Source organism: Abramis brama, assembly GCF_963993115.1.
Source record: "Abramis brama genome assembly, chromosome: 7".
NCBI classification, from domain to species: Eukaryota; Metazoa; Chordata; class Actinopteri; order Cypriniformes; family Leuciscidae; genus Abramis; species Abramis brama.
In genome coordinates, this window is record NC_139969.1 from 27,488,378 (window position 1) to 27,509,727 (window position 21,350).

General features: G+C 37.5%; 4 protein-coding genes across 7 annotated transcripts in view; 2 read left to right on the top strand and 2 right to left on the bottom strand.

Annotated features, from left to right (window-relative positions):
* Window positions 1–792: 792 nt before the first annotated feature.
* On the bottom strand, window positions 793–7,525 carry bpnt2 (3'(2'), 5'-bisphosphate nucleotidase 2). Its single transcript, XM_084119590.1, has 5 exons — window positions 6,130–7,525; window positions 3,649–3,808; window positions 3,372–3,467; window positions 2,832–2,993; window positions 793–2,041 (listed from the first exon to the last, which is right to left on the bottom strand). Exons 1-5 carry the CDS (start codon window positions 6,466–6,468, stop codon window positions 1,785–1,787), a joined length of 1,014 nt encoding a protein of 337 aa, XP_083975716.1. The 5' UTR covers window positions 6,469–7,525; the 3' UTR covers window positions 793–1,784.
* An 843-nt stretch (window positions 7,526–8,368) lies between these two features.
* Window positions 8,369–14,582, bottom strand: mffb (mitochondrial fission factor b). The gene is made up of 7 exons (XM_084119591.1): window positions 14,210–14,582; window positions 13,532–13,743; window positions 13,256–13,443; window positions 13,078–13,166; window positions 11,010–11,177; window positions 10,597–10,684; window positions 8,369–9,518 (listed from the first exon to the last, which is right to left on the bottom strand). Exons 2-7 carry the CDS (start codon window positions 13,737–13,739, stop codon window positions 9,387–9,389), a joined length of 873 nt encoding a protein of 290 aa, XP_083975717.1. The 5' UTR covers window positions 13,740–13,743; window positions 14,210–14,582; the 3' UTR covers window positions 8,369–9,386.
* A 1,412-nt stretch (window positions 14,583–15,994) lies between these two features.
* ftr01 (finTRIM family, member 1) lies at window positions 15,995–19,627 on the top strand. The gene is made up of 6 exons (XM_084119468.1): window positions 15,995–16,628; window positions 16,760–16,855; window positions 16,951–17,184; window positions 18,322–18,481; window positions 18,614–18,670; window positions 18,935–19,627. Exons 1-6 carry the CDS (start codon window positions 16,044–16,046, stop codon window positions 19,468–19,470), a joined length of 1,668 nt encoding a protein of 555 aa, XP_083975594.1. The 5' UTR covers window positions 15,995–16,043; the 3' UTR covers window positions 19,471–19,627.
* A 1,469-nt stretch (window positions 19,628–21,096) lies between these two features.
* Window positions 21,097–21,350, top strand: part of greb1l (GREB1 like retinoic acid receptor coactivator) — a 57,493-nt gene continuing 57,239 nt past the window's right edge. For 2 of the 4 annotated variants that reach the window (XM_084119375.1, XM_084119376.1), the window contains exon 1: window positions 21,097–21,205. The gene's annotated coding sequence lies outside the window, so the exon portion shown is untranslated. The remainder of the gene's footprint in view (window positions 21,206–21,350) is intronic. The other 2 variants (XM_084119377.1, XM_084119379.1) reach the window with 1 other exon arrangement.

The window sequence follows — 21,350 nt, forward strand, 5'->3', positions numbered from 1 at the left end:
TCGGAACACAAATGAAGATATTTTTGATGAAATCTGAGAGCTTTCTGACCCCTCCATAGACTGCAATGTAATCACCACTTTCAAGGCCCAGAAAGGTAGTAAAGACATCGTTAAAAAAATAGTCCATGTGAGTACAGTAGTTCAACCTTAATGTTATAAGCGATGAGAATACTTTTTGTGCACCAAAAACTAAAATAACGACTTTAATAAACAATTTATTCTCTTTAGTGTCAGTCTCTGACGCTGTTCTCGTGAGCACCACGACACATTACGGGGTTCAGAAAGCTCTCGGATTTCATCAAAAAAATCTTAATTTGTGTTCAGAAGATGAACGAAGGTTTAATGGGTTTTGAAAACCATGAGGATGAGTAGGCCTAATTAATGACACAATTAAATTTTTTGGTGAACTAATCCTTTAAAGTGTCCTTTTAATCCTTTAAAGTCAGGCACTTTATATTCAAACATTTTCGTGTTTCCCATCAGGGATCATTTTATGGATTTAGTTTTAGTTCATTTTTAATTTGAACTACATTTTATGAATTACACAGCTTGTAATCATACTTTTTCAAGAAAAAATGAAATAAACTATTATGCAATCATGCAAGACATTTCTCCTTATATAGAACCTTTATGGCATAAAGTGTTCTTTAAATTTGAGTTAAGAACCCTTAGGTGTTATGTAGAACCCCACTGAACCTTTTCCCCCCATAAAAGTGTACATTCCCTTAAGCAAAGCATTGTTGGACATAATGCAAAACTGTATTTCACTACATAAAAATGAAGGTTCACTCCTTATAAAACCCATATACATTTATTTATTAAAGGCAGAATGATGATGTCAATCAATGTGATGCCAAATAACATGCCTCAAATCTCAGACAAAATCTGTAAAAGGACACATGCAGAATTTGATTTTCTCCCCATTATTCTCTTTTTTCATGCACACAATGTTTTTGTCAAAAGGTAAACAGTACATGACTATCCAAAGGAACTCAACAAACAATCATGGAAAGTATGAATACTCATACAAAAATATGTTTTTTTAAATTGGCAATCACAGTGAAAAACCCCTACGATAAATCAACATCTGAATGAGGACTGCTGAGTTTCTACTCCATTAAATCCATTTTAACTCCCAACTTTCCTTAGAAACAAAAGAAGAATTCAATCTTAACATACTATATTATATATATTTTTTATTTACAAATGGTGCCTAAACCTCTGTAGTCTAATCACACAGCAAGTCAGGTATCAGTGTATAAACTTTACAAATTGAGATCTGACAGAAAAAAAAAAAAAAAAAAACGGCATCAAGGGGAACGATGTAATCAATTATGCGAAGTAGCGCTACGCACAAGGACGTCATATTCAAGTTATCTCTGGATTCACAGTTAAATCTTCACCCAAAACCATTTTAAACCTGGTTTTACCAGAAAGTTTAGAAAAAAATCAAACAAGAAATAGAGCTACTGGTTCACCCAGGAGATTAATTTTTAAAATAAAGGTGACCTCATGATTTGACTCTCACTTTTAGTTCATTTACACATAAACATTCTTTAAATGTGTCACACTAATGATCCAAAGGCACGCTTCCTTTGTACAAAACCTGTAACACTTCTCAAACTCATTTGGGTATTCTTTACACATTTAATTGAGCTACATTGGATCGGTCATCTCGTGTCGCACACTAATCTCATTTCCTGGTATTTCTACACACCTGTGTGGAACTGAAGAAAATGGGAGTGTTAGGGACAGGACCGGACGGTGATTTATTATTGTTTGTTCTATTCCCAAGGAGGGAGTCTTTTCACCAATCCCTTGTGGTCAGTTTTGATGCTGGCCAGCAGGCCGCCCGTGTTTCCTTCTGACCCCAAGTAATCAATCTGCTCTCCTTTCAGAGTTGTCATTTGACCACCAAGAGACCTCAAGATGGCATCGCCCGCACAGATATCCCACTTTTTGATGTACGTCACGTGGATGTAAATATCGGCCATCTCTTGTTCCGTATCAGTGGAGTCTAGAAGAGCCAGTACCTTGTATCCTGCGGAGGGGAAAACACAAAGGTTACTGAAGCAAAGTACAGTAGTGTTTTCTCCTGCCACAGTCATTGATAACTATTTTGTATTTAGTAAGAAAAAAAAGTAGAATGGGATTAGAAATTTTATCCAATTGGAATTAATTGGAATGTGAAAAGATTTGGGGTGACAAGAAAGGGTTGAAATATAAGAATGCTATTTGAATCAGACCAGTTATAACTTGTATTAAATATTTACTACATATCTATACTTATTAAATATTTCTATTAAATTATAACTAATTAACTACAAACATTTTTAAACTTTAGAATAAAATGCACCAATGAATCTTTCACAATAACACAAGGATCATGTATTTAAAGGGTTTTTTCACCCAAAAATGAAAATTCTGTCTTTATTAATCGTCCTCATGTCGTTCCAAACCCGTAAGACTTTCGTTCATCTTCAGAACACAAATGAAGATATTTTGATGAAATCTGAGAGCTTTCTGTCCCTCTACTGACAGCAGTGTCACATGATTCTATAGAAATCATTCTAATATGCTGATTTGCTGCTCAAGAAACATTTATGATTATTATCATTATCAGTGTTGAAAACAGTTGTGCTCCGTAATATTTTTTTGTGGAAACCATGATACAATTTTTCATGATTCTTTGATGAATAGAAATGTTAAAATCTTCTGTTAACCAATCTTACTGGCCCCAAACCTTTAAATGGAAGTGAACATTTTTATTTTAAATATTTTTTTCAAAGCATTTATTTCTCAACAGGGGATGATCTCCCAGAATGCAGTACCTGCGCCCCCTGCTGGTAATATTTCCGTATTGTTTCCAAAGGCAGCCTGAACGAAGTTCTTCACCTTGCCCGAGTGAGAGCGTGACACGATCACCTTAGGAGAGTTCATGTTGTAGGAAGATCGAGGTGCCACATTGGATCCCTCTCCAACAAAACCCCATGCTGATGATGAGAGAGCAACACAGTATGAATCCATTAAATACACAACAGTCAGAACAGAACAGTGTAGGTATATGTTCATTACTGCCCTTATACACAATAATAAACTACTGTAATTGTCATTAAAGACACTAAAAATGATCTTGAAGTCTCACATTAATATAAATGTTAATTTACTTATGTGTTTTCTTGTTTATTAATCATTACACATTGTGTAATTCTTGTCAAAGAACCGTATTTGATGTTACCAAAAAAAGTGCAGAAAATGAAAACTACAAATCACTCATTCCTTGGCATTCCCAAAATGGCTCCTAGATCCTGTATCCAAAGCCACCTGGTAATCTGGTTTTGAATATGTCTGTAAAGCTCAAGTAAACACACCTGTGTACCCAGTGAAGGGTTTGTGGATCACACCTATTACAGGACTCCCATCCACAGCCACACACACCATGGTGGTGACATACTTGCGGAGATTTTCTGTTGAAAGCACAAACAGGATTTACATCCTGGTACAGCACGTGTGCACCGCAGGAACATGAAACTGTTGCTCCCACTACAACAGCAGGACTTGCATAATAAAACTACAACTCCTATATATAGAACCTACACATTCCTGATTTATGGTGATATGATTTATAAATAAAGAGTTGCACCAGACCTGTGTATTCCTGAGTGGCGTCCAGTGGATCAATCCACACTGTGATCTTTTCTGCAGGAACCTCCTTCTCCCCAGGGATCTTGGCCAGAATTTCTTCAGGGATGATGCGTGTCCACAAAGTGGCCTCACCCTCTGCGTTCGCATGTTCTTCTGAGTTCACCTGCAAACATAGGAAAGAAAACCACACTCTGAAGAACATTTAGGCAGCCATTTCTGTTACTTAACCTTGAGGTTAAAAACTGAGAAAGCAATAGTTCAGGGCTCTACAATGCGACCATTTTAAAATATTCTGTCAGATCTTTCACCTTTAACAAAAATGTTCCACAGTCAGGGCCGTGCTTACTGACCGGAACTGATCTATATGCAATCAACGTCTTTAAATCAATGGTTTTATATTTATCTGCCGTTGATGTCATTCGCAATGCTTTTGAGATTGCATTCCGTTCCCTCTTGTGCCTTTGTCTTTTTATCTGATATTCAAATACTTTTTAGCTTCATATAAAAGTTTGCAATGTTGTGATGTATTGTATGAATGTGTGTAGTATAAATAAAATTTCGGACGTACTACATACGCCATGTTGTCATTGTCACGTGACCTATGGCGTCGGTTGCGTTGCTTCACCTCCATTCATAAATCTTCTCCCGTTGCATTATGGGATATTAAAGTGTCTAGCACCAGAGAATGTCTAATAGGAAGAGAATTGTCACTCTCTGCTTACTTCCGGTTTCTGGACTGGCTGCAGTAACACGTCTCTGTCCATGCGGGGGCGCTCGCAGGCGAGTGCAGAATGAATGGAGGTCTATGGCGAAATACCCCTCAAAATCCACTTTTCTCAGGATATAATTTTTTGTCTAGTAATTTGAATGTTGTATTCGAAAGGAGAAGCAAAGAAATTACACATTGCTGGGTGTTAGATTTTTTAGAGTCACTTATTTGCTTTAAAAAGTCTTTTAAAATGTCAATGACGTCATACACATCGTACGACCAGAGATACTGCTTTACGGCAATCCTTCAGTCACTTTGGTACTTTGGTGCTTTCGCGCTCTGCACTTTCTTTTCACTCGAGGCATCGACAACACAGCTGACACAGGTAAATACACGTGCTAGAAGAGTTTTTGTTTTGTTTGTTTCTGGTCCCGCTTCGGATGCCACGATGCCATCAAGCTGTATCTCTGGTCGTAATCAGTCCTTCACTGACCAATCAGCGTTCATTAGCAGAATGCTAGCGTGTTATAGGCAACAACAACTCAACCTGTAAGAAATCGAAAGGACATAAGTACTCGTTCATTCAACTTTCGACCTATAACCCATGTTGAACTTGCAAAACCTACAATAAAATCTGAGATTTCTCAACGGCAATCGGGTGAAAGATACACATTTAGCCGTATAGCCCCATAGACTCCCATTCAGTCTGCACTCGCCCGCGATCACCTCCAGTGGAATTCTAATGTAACTGCAACCAAGATCTATACAATGGGGCTAATAGGAAGTGCCAAGGCTCTCCGTAGACGGGCTCTGCTAGCACTTCAGAATCTCACTGGAAGTAGTAGGTCATCTGGGTACTATTGCCTACTCTTTTATGAATACTATGAATTCAGACATACATTCTTCTTGGCTCACATATTTTTTTTAATCGCCTAATTTATAGTATAGAAGTAAGCATATTCAGACGCAATGTTAGAGAACTAATGCCACTGAAAAAGCAGGCAGACACAGTTGCACACAATAAAAATTATAGTTCCGGTTCTAAATGCAATGTATCACTGCAGAGCTCCATAGCATATTTTATTTGTTGCATAGCAATGTTCAGTTTTGTCAGGGACTATAAACCTTGTGGCCCCCGCTCCTTTTTAGCGCTGCACTCCTTGTGTTCTGTCTTCCGGTTTGTATTTCCACAACATGAAGGACAGATCTTTTATGGATTTATGAATGAACTGCTCGTTTTAAAATCTTCCTGGTTTTCTTTAACTTTCTTTAACTCTACAATAAGTAAATTAATTTCACCAGCTAATTACTCTTCGACAGCGACTCTGGCGCGTAAGGTCTATATCTTCTTGTGGAAGAATGGCATTTAAAGTCGGCCTTAAACAGAAGTTGTCTTTTTCTTCCCTATTGTGGCATGTGTATGAAGCTGCTTTTCAAACAAGAAAAATGTAGGGCGGGACTTGCTTCTGTAAATCGTGAATTGATTGGCTGGTTGGATGTGAGTGACAGGTTGTTGCGCCAGTAAAAGACGGAGGGGAAGTTATTTTGATTAACGATTACGAGGCACATGAAATAAAAAAAAATATATAATACTGACATGCACAGATAAATCATTCATAAAAATACTGCGTGCACAGATAAATCATTTATAATAAATACAATGACTTTAACTGTGTACCTGAGCGGATTATGGTTACCATTCATAGACTGTAAACAATGTTACCATTGTATTTTTTGTAAAGTATCCTCATTCCTCAAGCACAGATCAGCTGTACCTGTATGTTAGGGTAGGTGTTCTTGATCAGGTAGAACATCTTTCGGTGGGAGTTCAGATCACCCAGCGTGAGCTTTTCACTGGCACCTTCTTTAGTTTCGCCCTTTGACTTCTCCTCCAGCGTGTTGTCCTCCCTGATCCTCTTCACCTCCCGTCCGCCCTGCACCGCAGCATCCATGGACAGCGCGAGCAGGTCTCGCAGATCCACGGTCGTCTTCTGTCTGAACGAGGCGAATCTGCTGGACAAAACTCCCGCGTATAGGTGATAGATCACACCGACTCCCAGTAAGCAGAACACGGCTATGCCGAGCGGCGACAGTCGGATGCCCATCGGAGCCATCGCGAAAACGACCGTGCGAGCGAAGCCAGTGAATATGAGAACAGGACAACAGCTATACTAGACGTGCTCCTCCAAGGTGAGCATTTGCACCTTAATTTGAACACAATTATAACACAAGCGATCAAAATGCTAATCAAAAGTTACTTATTTCCTTGACCAGCGAAGTCCAGGGTCGAGCGAAAGCTTCCTTCATTGGTTTGTAGTATATTCCGCCGCAGTCTTAGTAACGTTACAAATGTCTGCGTTCTCACAATAACGGATCCATCACAGACTGACAGCAAGTAACTTAATACACGGGACTGTTCCACGTCCACTGCTGTGCCAAGCAGGACCGAACTCACTGACACTCCGTTTTTCTTCCAGGTCAAGAAGAAAACACAGTTAGAAACGTCTAGAGAACGAGAGAGCGCCCTCTATGGCTTCAGAATCACAATCACAGTCTATGGAAGCTTGTTGTGTTGTGTTGGAAAATTCTTAATTTTTTTCCTCAAAATCGCGTGATAAGTTACACTGTTATACTATACTTGTTATATTTAGGCTACAAAGTCAGAATAGTGATACAAGCTTTCAACTTGCGAGTTATAAAGTCAGAATGGCAAGATAAACTCAAAATTTCGAGTTATAAAGTCAGAATATTGAGATATAGGCCTAAACTCACAATTGTGAGTTATAGTCATAGCCTAAACTCGCAATTCTGACTTTATAACGCGCAATTGCGAGTTTATATCACGCAATTCTAAGAAAAAAGTCAGAAATGCGAGATGTAAACTCGCAATTGCGAGAAAAAGAGTCATAATTGTGAGATAAAAAGTTTATTTTTATTCTGTGGCGGAAACAACCTTCCATAGAATCAGAAAGAGATTTATTGCAGGAATGTTCTTGGTAATGAAGCTTGCAGTGCACACATAAGAATACAATTTAATACATAATAATATAGCCTAATTCAAGAATACAAATGTGAAAAAGTATAAAGATAGTTAAAGTCAGAAAGATCATTCACACTGACGAACATATGGATAATATGAATTATATGAATAAACAGGAGTGAAAAACAAACCTTTGCTGAGATAAAAGCATCTGGAATTTATTTATAAGACAGTATAAAGTTTGATGAATAAGCAATCTTTTAAATTATTTATCATTAGCTTTATACTTTTACTTTAAGCTCTTACAACTACAGATCATATATAGATAACATACATACTGTAAATGATGTACAAGTCAGTATTCTTTCCTGAAATTCCTGAAGTTCAAAGGCATCTGATTTACATCCTGAGTGTCATCCAGTGGATTAGTCCATACTACAGCTCATTATATCTCTGATTCAACAAAAATATCACTTTTACTATAACTACAATAATCTGTGGTTGGTTTAACTACTTTTAAAGGTTGCATGGTAAATTTACTACAGTATATTAACGTTTGAATCGTTATTAAACCATATTTACATTTTTTCATAAAGACCACAACTCCAAACATTTGCAATCACAGAAAGGCCAAGACTGTCCCTATTAAAATGTCACATTTTACTTGGAAAATTATTACATTTCGTAAAAATAAAAAATTATGACCTGTGACATTTAATATATTTCCCCCACCAAGTGTCAAGTGACAACTATTAATTAAATAATTGACAAAATTACTTTAAATTATATTCAATTATAAGGATTTTCAATCATTGTGTTGTTGCCTCGATTTAAACACTTCAAACTCATGACGTGAGATGCTAATAAACAGTAAAATGTGATGAAACATTCAAAGTCTTCAGTCTGCATGTTTACATAAACCAACAAATAATATCTCACACAAAATAAATCTTCCTCTGACTAGATTGCAAAATGAACTATGGACTGTATGCCAGTGACAAGGCTTACATTAAAATAAAACAAACAATTATATTGATGTCTAAAGCAACTTTTTGAGATGTGTGTAATCTTTATTTGGGGGTTTTCCCAGCAAATATTGATAGACAGTTAGTAGTTTCGTGTAAATGGTATTGATTATCCCCGGCTCCTGACCCTGAGCGTTCCACTGAACAGCAAACAGCTGGACAGACACTGCATAGCTGGAGGATAAACCATGTGACAGGAACCCCGTGGCTCAAGGGCAAATCATGCAGATGAACTGATGTGTCCTGAAAATTACTACATTTGTTGCAGAAGTGTTAAAAATTATGTCACTTAGCAGAGTTCTGTGACTTCAGCAAGCTGTGATATTTGATATACTGTAATTTTTTTATGCTGAGTATCAGCAACTGTAATAGATATTTTGTTTAAGAAAAGGCAGATCTATTATTTATTTGCTTTAAAACAAGTGTTGCACTTTTGCTCCCATTGATCTTTGAAGGAAGATACAGCACTGTAGGATTTAACGCAGTGGCATGTATGCTCAGATATTAATAACATATTTAAAATGAATAAAAATCAGGAGGATAGACTTCTTATGATCAAGAGTCTGAAATTCAGTGACAAGCAATTAAGTAAGTAATACAGTTTATGCATTTCACACTTTAATTCTTTGGTGATCCCACAACTTTAAATATGTACTTGCATAAATAATGACTTAAAATATTTGAACTGAAAAATGAGTACAAACTTTCATGCATTCACAAAAATGGAATGTCTAATGAAATATTACGAACATTTACATCTTTACATCACGTTGCACTGGACCATCAAACTATTCATACAGAACAATTACAAAAACAGTATACAATCGGAAATGCAAAAACTTAAAAATAACCACATTTCTCAGAGCATGATTAGACCTGTTATTGAAAGCAGTGCAACTGTTATATTATTATTTTAACCCTTAACTAACAGAAAAGTCTGTGAATGAGAAAATACCTAATATACAATGTGACTGAAGTGTCTTTTATTTTGTTAGACCCTCTAAGGATGAGTGGAAAATAGGGGTGTTTAGCGACGGAGCCAGATCCAGGAGTTGACCAGCCAGAACGCAACAGTGAGGGAGTACATGACCATTTCCCGCTTGGCTCGCTCTTTATTCTCGTGCTCCAGTAGCTGCAGTCTTCGATTCAGCTTGATGATCTGTTCAGTAAATCAAAACACATGATTAATCATGCATGTGGTCAGCTAAGGATGAAAACTAAGAAGGAAAATTATTTATTTGAAAATTATTATGCACTATTGTACTGTAAAAAGAAAAAAAGAAAAAAAGTTTATTTTACTACTTACAATAATATGTTTATTTTGCTAAACTACAATACTAATTCATTCATTTTTTGCTTTCAAACATTAAACCATACAGCTTTTATTTTGGCGGATAAAACGCAGGGAGACCTTAAAGCTTTTCTTTTGTTGAAAATAAACGATTATAATGATACATTTGGGAAGATTTTCAAATGCACACAATAAGCGACATCTCTGATGATGCGTATACTGGCGTGATGGCGGGACAACCTGTCACTCACATGATCAATTCCTGATGGAGAAAATCAATGTCCAGTCCTACATTTTTTTCTTGTTTCAGAAGCAGTTTCACTCAGATATATGCTTGTTTCTGCCACGGAATAAAACAGTTTAAAAGATAATTGCGACTTTTTTCCTCACAATTGCGAGTTTACATCCTGCAATTTTGACATTTTTTCTCTCAGAATTGCTAGATATAAACTTGCAACAGCGAGTTTATATCTTGCCATTCTGAATTTTTTTCCTGCAATTGCGAGTTTATATCTCTGTATAATTCTGGGCTCTCTGTAAAATTATATGTAATTTATAATTCTGATTTCTTTTCTCAAATTTGTGATTTATAAAGTCCAATTCAGAGGAAAAAAAGACAGATTTTTTCCCCTCGGAATTGCAAGATATGAACCGGCAATTCCGCGTAAAAAAGTAAGAATTGCGAGATCGCAATTAGCAATTTTTCATTAAGTGGCGGAAACAAGCTTCCATAGATATACATCACAATAGGGAAGAAAAGACTATTGCAACTTCCGTTTCATGCCGCCTTTGAACGTATTTGAAAATGCAGCTGTTTTTTTTCCCTCAGAAATCACGTGGGCCATACTTTTTAAGTAGGAAAATACAAAATAAGGAAAACTCACATCCCTGACTTATGGACATTTTGTTATGGACACAAGTTACAGGCAGAGGAGTTAGACATTACCTGTCGTCGCAGTGAGGCAGCGTCTGTTAAGACAGCATCATCAGCAGTGTTCTCCAGACCTAGATCAAAAGTCACAAGAGCTGTCCGACTACACACACACAAAAACATTTGATTAGAAACGGGGTTTTTTTATTCCCTTAAAAATTAATTAAAAATGATGAATTTAAATAGCTTAAAGGTGCAGTAAGCGATTTCTGAGAAACACTGTTGATATTTGAAATCATGCCCCCCACTGCTGATTGGCTACAAGTGTGTTGTGGTGCTCGGTTCGATCCACTTTCGACAGCCTTTCTCAGAAATCGCTTACTGCACATTTAATAAGCATGCATTTGACTTTTTTCTACTATTCACACACACATTTATACTTTACATATGCATAATTAAAAGAGATGCATCATTTTGGAAGAGCCCACCTGCGGTGGCTGTCGTCCAGCACCTCCAGGACCTGTTGGTAAGCCCTGCGAGTCGTGTTCTTGATGTAGGCAAGGACACCAGTGGCGCTATTTAAGTTCTGACCGTCCTCAGGGCTGATGAGAGGGGGACAAGTACGGACAGGAACACGGGATGGAGACGGGCTTGCACTAACAGAGAGAGACGTGATTGTGACGCATGAATCACACATGGACAGACTTGCAGACAACACAATTGTGGCCAGACTAACTATCTGATATAAAAACTAGGGATGGAAACGGTTAATCGATTATCGATTAATTGTCGACAAGAATTTACTCGATTAAATTAAATTAATTGTCGGCTAATTGAACATTGCGAACGTGACACGAGATTCTCGCGGGCGGCGAGAGACCCGACACAAACCTGAGGTGGCAAAAAAGAAACCAAACATGAGGCGGTCAAAACGGAGTGGAGTGTGGGAGCATTTCAAATTTGAGGCGAAGGAGGACGAAAAGTGCCACCATTGCGCATATGCTTCAGTTATTGTGTGTGAGAGAGATCTCAGGACTGGTGGGAGCATACTGGCTTTAAATATTGGCTTTAACGAGGAGCAGTGGGTCCGAAATTTTGTTGTGTACAACAATATGTTGTGTCAACGTTTGTCCACATTCCTCTCCTACGACGACACAACGTTTCGTCGGGTCATCCGTCCCTTTGCAGATGCGCGTTGGTTTCTCTCGTCATTAAACCGCGGAGACGTAATGCCTCAGAAAATCCGACCTGCCTGTTTACATGACAGCCGCATTGGCATTTATTTCCGATTTATTTCCACATATGAATGAGGCCTGAAACCGATCTCGATATATCCGAATGCATGCGTTTTTTTCCTGTTTACACTGTCATAGAACACATCGAATCTGTGTCACATGTGAGCAAAAAATCGGAATTTGGTCACATTTCACTGACAGTGTAAACGAGGGACGCCCTCTAATTTTACTGTCACCTTCCTCAGGGATGATTTAAGTTGTGTTCAGTTCTATATTTGAAGTTTCCAGGTCTAGTAATCTTATTGTTACCTTTCTCAGACCAAGGGGGGTTATAAGTGCTGCGCTGCTAATGTTTCAAGTTTTTCATTCAAGTAGTTTACCAGATAGATTATTATATGTAGGCTTAATATTGTAGGCTAAGCCTACCCATGTAGATTTTTATTTAAAATTTATTTTATGTTGCTTAATGTTTCACATGCAACAGGTGAGCCAGTGCACAATTATTTTTTATGTATTTAAATTTTCTGTAGATAATTTATTTTGTTAAACTACATAAATGCCATTATCTGTACCGTATCCCAACTGTTACAATAAAACATCAATTGAGCAATATAACATGCATTTTTATTCAGTAGCCTATAAGCAATATTTAGCTTTTTATGTTAAAGACACTATTGATACAGTGAGAAATTTACATTCTCAGGAAAATAGCCGCTTATCAGTTAATCGTTAATCGATCGATAAGGTCAATCAATTAATGATTAATGAATTAATCGATAATTTGCATCCCTAATAAAAACACAAAATGTCTACATGCGTCTACATAACATTTCCAAACAGAAATCCACAAAGTAGAAGTCACAGAGCAGTTAGCTGTATGTGCAGCTTGATTCTCGCAATTATAAAACTATATAGTGGAAAAACAAATCCTACTATTTTATTGCCACATTTATTTTTATAATTATTATGCATGCAGGGTTTATACCCTCATATTAATAGAAATATGTGTGTGTATGTGTGTATATATACATATATATATTAGAAAAATCATGTTAAAATGTGAGCAACAAATATGATGCATCAGGCTTTTGAGGAATGTTTATTTGTTCATTTCTTAATCATCATTGCATTGCACTGCATGTGTTTTGTGTTATATACAGTAAACTGTATATTAAATAAACTGTTTCATAAAACATTTTTTTTATTATCATTTCATATTTACAGGGTTAAGAATTAAAAAGTTTTGGAAAAATATATGATCAGATATCAACTTGTCTAATAATTATGCACATACTGTAGTTTCACAGTACCAAGTACTCACAAATCATGTTTGTTTATCTGTCCATTGCGATGCATTGCTGAGTTCTCACTCCTACAGCGCTCCCGTCTTGACCTAAAGTGAGATCGCATCTGTGAAGAGAGGGACAACAGCTCTCAACTTCAGAAGTCAGGATGACAGGATTATTCAAAGTTTTTCATTTTCCTGATTCCTTTGTTACCTCGTCTCTTGGCTGGGCAGTGGAGTTGCCTGCCGGCTCTGAATCTGGCTCTGGCTCGAGGAAGTCCAGAGGTTGATCATTAAGGGTGAGAACCCGTGGTGGGGTCTTCAGTTCAACCGTCTCTAGTGGCGTAGACTGGATCAAATCCAGATCTCTGGGTCTCCCGAAACGGGAGTCATTGCTATCTCCTTGATAAGTTAAAATTGGGCATTAGTTGGCTGTTGCTTTCTTTAACATTTCATTTACTTAAAACCCACACCATGACTTTGCTAATACCTGCGATTATAATCCTTTCTGGCACATGCATCATAGTACTGTGGGATGCGTCGAGAAGGGGACCAGATGGTTCCTCTGATGAGCTGGAGGAAATCTTTAGCCTCTCTGGGATCCGCATCTGTTGACTGATGCCCTCTGTATATTCTAGCTCATAATGGATGCGGTTTATCTCTGCCATATCAGCAGAGATGAAGTCAGTCTCACTCATTCACCTATAGACAAGCACAGAGAACCACACAATAAATGATCCACCATTCTCAAGATTTGTTTTACAAAACAATGTTTTGATCAGGATAGAACAAATCTATACTGCCATAAGGGATGGTAGAGATTGGATTGGTAATAAAATCTCGAATAACCTCAATGATAATATCCAACTAAAAATCATTATATCGAATGGGGTTTCAGATAATTGTAGTATAATCGCCTCGAATGGAAATATAAACAAATACGTGTACACTGAGAACCATATTTAGACACCCGTAATGAAAGCTCTTTCATGTTTTACATACAAATTGGTAGGAATTGATATCTCCGACATTATTATATATACATGTTAAGATCAATAGCAACAGTATCATGAACCTTAGTGAAACCACGCTTGCTGTTGTTTACATTTCAGAAAGAAATCAGTACGTTTGTCGAAACAGTAATAGTGCAAAAACCTTGGATATTTACCCGTTTACTCAATAACTGTCTGCACCTCGATTGCAACAAATGTGTCGGATTCAGATTACAGCCTCATCAGGCTATAAATATTTCCATTTAACCACTGTAAGTCGCGTTGGTAAGCAACATAAAATGTACAGCTGCACAGTGATGTGCCCTCTGCTGCTAACTGTCAAGTGGCTAATTAACGCGCTCATTAGTTTTTAAAGAATTTCATTTTTGCGAGTGATCATAATTAACTGCATTTATTTGTTTAATGTTGTACACACACACACCGTCGGAAGACCATTTAATATCTTTATTTTAACAACGTTTATCGGCTAGACATTGCTGTATTCACTCATTTCCGGTTAGCATTTTCACGCACTACAACCTTTTTGCCATGTAATGCGTCACGAATTTACGAATCCTACTATGGGGAAAGCTTGGCTTATGAATATAAATAAGGTGACGTGCCTGAAAGCTTGAGCAAGGTTACCAAGCAACGTCGGCAGATCCTAATTAATATTCAAAACCAATGCCTTTGCCATAGTAATGATTGGATGTCATAATGGGAAAAAACACGCGTTCGAGTTGATCTGAGATTGAGGAATTTAGTTAGGCTACTTAAATTGAATTATTCAAAATATGGAGACAAATACAGAAACATTCCCTCAACAAATCCCGACAAATCCCTCAAATGACTAAAAACATGAGTAGTGTTCAGGTTAAAGAGGAAAAAAGTAGGCTATAGGCTACTATTAAATGAGAATTAATTAATTAATTAATTAACACGTTGTGACGTCAGCACTGATTAAGTCCTCAGAAAACAAAGAAACGTAAAATTCACACCAAATGTACTATGGGATTCTCGTGGTCTTTGTCAGTCGTCAGAATGGTTCGTCTGAAGGGGTGCAACCCTAAAACCTCCTTTTTGGCATTATGTCTGTTACGAACTGCACAAACAAGCACATGCTTTCCCATAACTGCTCATATAAAAATGAATGAGGGCTAGATTTTACACCACTTTTGTGTTTTGTAGTGTTAAAATTATTATATTTAGGCCTACCAGATGTTTATCAACTCTTGATAACTGTGTTTAGCTATAGTCTAATGTCTGGGGTGGCTGTTTGAGGAAGCTTTTTTATATTATTAATAGCATACTTTACGATATATAATGGACCATTAATGGTGCGTTCAAGTCCTCCTGGTACGTGTTTACGACGGCATGTGCGTTCAAGTCACTTTGTAAGATGGCGAGCTACTTTCTCTTATTTAATTACACAAAAATACAGTAAGGTTAAACTCCTGTTCTAGAAAATGAAGAACAAACAAATATGCACCAGGTGTACTTTTTTAAAATGTTTTTAATTAATTTACGAAGCCACTGCCAACTTTATCGTTACATTGCATTGTTATAATGCCTTCATTCTGTGCCGGTAATTAGCTTGCTGCGCTGTAAATAGAATAGCCTGACAATATCACTGCTAAATACCTAGTATTGTTGTATTCCGCCATGTTTCTCAGTGACACGCCCACACCTCGTAAAGATCGGTGCTATCCCTCCTCCCCACTGGTATTTATGACATTGTGGTGGCGTTCAAGTGCGTTCAACTCGTAAATACGATCTATACGAGATGACTTGAATGCACCATAATATCACATTATCGTTTTTTCCCATTTACTGTTACATTTATCATATACCACCATTTCAAATAGGTGGACAATATGTAAATATTACAGTGGTAAAGCGAAAACTATGCGAGCCAAACCTCACAGTCACAGACAGATCTGTTCTGCACACGTCACTGAAACACATAACCAGGAAGTTGCATGTGCGTGGGTGTACTGTATATACAGCGAAATGGCAGAAGCCAGTTTTTCTCAGGACCAGTTCAGCTGTCCAGTTTGTCTGGATGTACTGAAGGATCCAGTGACCATTCCCTGTGGACACAGTTACTGCATGAGCTGTATTACAGACTGCTGGATTCAGGAGGATCAGAAGCTAATCTGCAGCTGTCCTCAGTGCAGACAAACCTTCACTCCTAGACCTGCTTTATGTAAGAATGTTATGATTGCTGAGATGGTAGAGAAACTAAAGAAGACAAATTTACAAACAGCCTGTCCTCCTCAAAGTTACGCTGGACCTGGAGATGTGGGTTGTGACGTCTGTACTGGAAGAAAATACAAAGCCGTCAAATCCTGTGTCGAGTGTCTGAACTCTTACTGTCAAAGTCATCTTGAACAACATGAGAGTTTCTTTAAAGACAGGAGACACAATCTGATGGATCCCACCAGACGACTCCAAGAGATGATCTGCCCAAAACACAACAAACAGCTGGAAATCTACTGTCGTACTGACCAGCAGTGCATTTGTTATCCGTGTTTGATGGACGAACATAAAATCCACGACACTGTAACAGCTGAAACTGAGAGGACAGAGAAACAGGTATGAATGGAAGTCAGAGTGTGCCAATGCTAATGCTAACAACAATAATAAATGCTAATGCCACAGTGTTGTGATTCCTGCAGTTTTATGTATTATTTCTGAGCTTTTACAGCTTTTTTGTTTTCCTACAGAGGCTTTTGGGAGAAACACAGAGAAAGTTCCAGCAGGGAATCCAGGAGAGACAGAAGCAGCTCCGAGAACTGAGGGATGCTGTGAAGTCTCAAAAGGTAAGTTTTGAGCAGTTTAAGGTCACTTTCAGCTACTTGTGGGTTTCAAGCTGTGTGAGGCAGCAGTAAGTTTATTGAGATCTGTGTCCTGACAGCGCTCTGCACAGGGAGCAGTGGATGAGTGTGAGAGGATCTTTACTGAGCTCATCCGCTCCATTGAGAGAATCCGCTCTGAGGTGACAAGGCTGATCAGAGATCAGGAAAAGGCTGCAGTGAGTCGAGCTGAAGGACACTTGCAGCAACTAGAGCAGGAGATTGATGATCTGAAGAGGAGAGATGCTGAGCTGGAGCAACTTTCACACACAGATGATCACGTCTATTTCCTGCAGGTGACCCAATGACGTAATAGCTATTATGTATCCTTTATTTGTTCAAAATACATTAAAAAGGCAATTCACTGATACGATGACTTCAATACACCTCTTCACTGCAGACCCTCATTACTGTGTGTCAAGGTCAATAAGTCTAAGTTAAACTAGGTTCTCATTCAGTCAAGTCACCCAAAACAGACTACTCCACCCTCATGTGACTTCTCTTTTGTCACACTGCATCATCGAAGTTTTACTTTTGTGAAGTACTACCACGGTATCACTACACCAAATATAGCTTATGTGGCTAGACAAGCAGGGGCTGTGTTATCGGAATCACTTGGGTAGGAATATTCAACGGTTGCGGGGGCATTGCAGAGCATGTTTAACAGGGCAACTTTTTGAGCAATGTTGCTGGGCAATCTTGCCGAGCGATTGTTGCTTGGGCACTTTCCCATCGGGCAATACATTTCTATCTGGTTAATTTAGATCAGTTGTGGGCCCTGTGTCTCATCTGGTTTCCCGTTGACGGCAACATTGCCCAGCAACATTGCTCAAAAAGTTGCCCAGTGTATCATCACCTTAAGTCTTTTTCCCTTAGAGTTGTCTGAAAAAGTATGTCCAGTTAGCCAGTGTAACCTCGGTTTTCTGAGGGAAAGAAAGAACATCCAGTTAGCCAGTGTAACCTCGGTTTTCTGAAGTAAAGAAGGTAGACGCAGACCAGAGGTACCCTAGAATTCTGGCCATCTTTCAGAGTATAAGTATGAATGGGCCGCCAGTTCCCGCTGCCGAAGGTACGTTTTTAAGAAGAGCTTCAAGGTCCAATGTTGTCATGAATTCTGTAAGTTGATGCTTAGTACTGTGTTCTCATTAGCCTATAAAAATAATCACAGACAGGTTCAGCAAGAAGATTTATCTTAAGGTACTTGACACATATTCAAGTTTGGCCTGAATGTCTGGGCAACTCTCCTGTGTCGATTGTCCAGTCTGTAATAGTATGCAGATGAATGGACAAGGGTAGCCCAGTCAGGAAATCCTTGATTTGATTGTATAATCCGCTGCTGATTGGAGACTATCAAGTTTTCTCTAGGAGTCTAAAGCTCTTGTCATGTTATTCTTTTGTATCTTTATTGTACATATTTTTTTCTTTTTCTGTAGAGGTTTCAGGACATCGCTGCACCTCCTGAATCTGCAGACTTACACAGCATCACTGTGAGTTCTCTCCTCTCTTTTCATGATGTGGCGAAGTCAATCTCTCAACTGAAGGAAACACTAGAGGGTTTCTGTACAGAAGAGGTAGAAAAGATCTCTAATGGAGGTAAAGTACCTGTAGCACATCCATTTACTCTCAGAAATAAGTCTGGCATCATGAAACATGTAGAAGAATCAAAAATCACTATTTTATTTTTATTTTTATGGAAACTGCAATAATGTCTGTTTATTTCCATAGTAACATGCATTGAAACTCCCACTAATGAACCCAAGACCAGGGAACAGTTTCTTCAGTGTAAGGCATTTTAAAGTGCACACACACACACACACACACACACACACACACACACACACTAATGAACTGCATAGTCTGTTGCCATAAGGGCATTTAAATAAATTATTAAATTAAAAGAGCACTGTAATTATGCAAATCACATGTAAAGTAAATTAAAATAAATTTTATTGTAAATACATGAAACAGACTCGCACACTTATAAACATGCATGCATTCACTATCTAACAAACATTGAATGAACTGATTGTGTTTTATCTTCATCAGATTCTCATCAGCTCAGTCTGGATTCAAACACAGCAAATCATTTCCTCCTTCTCTTGAAAGACAACAGTGTGGCTACTTACATTAACACTCCTCAGCGCTATCCTGCACATCCAGACAGATTTGATTGTTGTTTGCAGGTGTTATGTAAAGAGAATGTGTGTGGACGTGGTTATTGGGAGGTTGAGTGGAGTGGGAGTAAAGGTGTGTTTATAGCAGTGTCATATAAGAGCATTGGCAGGAAGGGAGGGAACAGTGAGTATGTATTTGGATTTAACAATCAGTCCTGGGGTTTGTTCTGCTCTCCCTCCAGTTACTTGTTCAGGCACAATAACATAGAGACTGAGCTCCCTGTGTCTTCCAGATCTTCTAAAATCGGAGTGTATGTGGATCACAGTGCAGGAACTCTGTCCTTCTACAGGGTCTCTAACACAATGACCCTCATCCACACAGTTCAGACCTCATTCACTCAGCCTCTCTATCCTGGGTTTGGGTTTGATTTAGGGTCAACAGTGAAATTATGTCATCTAACAGTGTAGACGAGAGATTCTGCACAGAAAAGTCTCATCTAGATTATTTTAAATCCACTGTAAAAAAAAAAAAAAAAATTGCTGCCTTAAATTTTTAAGTAGCCTACAATCAAATTGGATATTTAAGTCATTTCAACTTAAATTACATTAAACGGACTTAAAATGACTTCAATGAGTTGAATCTTGTATATCTTATAAATAAAAAAGTTGAAATGTTAAAACATATGTTGTCATAACTTATTGATCATATAATGTTTTACAGTGTATACCATACTGTAAGTTCAAAAATGAAAAAAATAAATAAAATATAAGTTTTTAAACAGGGTAAAATTGTGGGGTTTTTTTATTATTGGTTGAAGCAGTGGAGATGTAGGCTACTTTCACATTTTGCTGGATGAAACAGACATCCGAAAATTTGGCAGTTACTAAAGCCTTACTAAATATAAATAAAAGCTAATATATTTTAGTATTCATGCGTGTCTGCGGTCACTTGACAGAAACGATCAACTTTAATCTAGAGCTCCAGCAGTGGGCGCTGCATTCACGTCTATATGAAAGATTCTAATTTATCAAGTGGCCCTTGTATTTGATTAAGCTGTTATGGTTTGATTTAACATCAATATGAATATTCAGTTGACATACCTACCACATACAGTACCGGTTTCATACATCATACAGTATCATACATCAATGAATCCTGAAAAAAGTATCAAAGGTTCCAAAAAAATATTAAGCAGCACAACTGTTTCCAAGATAGATAATGAATCAGCATATTATTATAATGATTTCTGAAGGATCTAATGCTGCTGAAAATTCAGCTTTGCATCAGAAATAAATTATGTTTTAAAGTATATTAAAATAGAAAACAGTTGTTTTAAATTGTAATAATATTTAATATGACTTTTTTCTGTATTTTTGATCAAATAGGCTACATGCAGGCTTGATGAGCATAAGAGACTTCTTTAAAAATAAAACATTTTTAAAACATTAAAAATAGTAATCTTTCCAACCTTTTGACTGACACTGTATACCATGATAAGAATTTGCTGTACATCTTGATTCAAGATTCATTTTATGAAGTTTTCAAAATCTCTGTAGAGTCTGCCTGGAACAGCAGTTTATGACTTATTTGATTTATTCTTTTATATATGCTATAAATAAGTATCATCCATAATTAAAAGATTTTTATGGTTGACAAATAAAACAAAAAACAAAGCCACCAGAATTTGTACACATCATTATTATTATTATTATTTACATTATTACATTCCCAAATAAAGCCTAAATGGATAGTTTGTCTTGCTGGTCTAGTAAGTGCACAGTCTATTGAAACGTTCTTTGTTATTAAAGCAAGACGGGAATCGAATCATTTGTTGATATTAGCTAAATTATGAAAGAGGCACTATTATTTATTTTACTTTATTGCATAATTAAGCATTGGACGTATTCAAGTTTATTGTAAATTTTAAAAGTTCGATTATTATTAAGAATCTTTGTAATAACACTTCTAAAACCTCAGTTTGTCCTGCTTGTTTCCCGGAGCTGGATGTTTTGGGCAGATGTGTACGTGACGTGACAGAACGTACAGTCAGTCCTCCTGACGTCATGTCGAGTTTCCCAGCGGCAGTCAGTCCCAGTCAGTGCGCGAGGGAGAAGATGAAGAAGTGAAATCTGATGAAGAGAAGCGAAGAGAAATCCGAGCTCTTACATCTGGACGAAACCTCTCATCTGCTCACAGAATTCGGTAAGTTATCACATACCCGCTCATCGCATATCGTCTATTCAGAAACTGTGGGATTTAAATTTCCCATGCGTGATACATAGTTCAAGGCTGAGTCAGGATTAATGCCAAACAAACAGAGTTTGGTCAAAATATGCATTCTTACTGA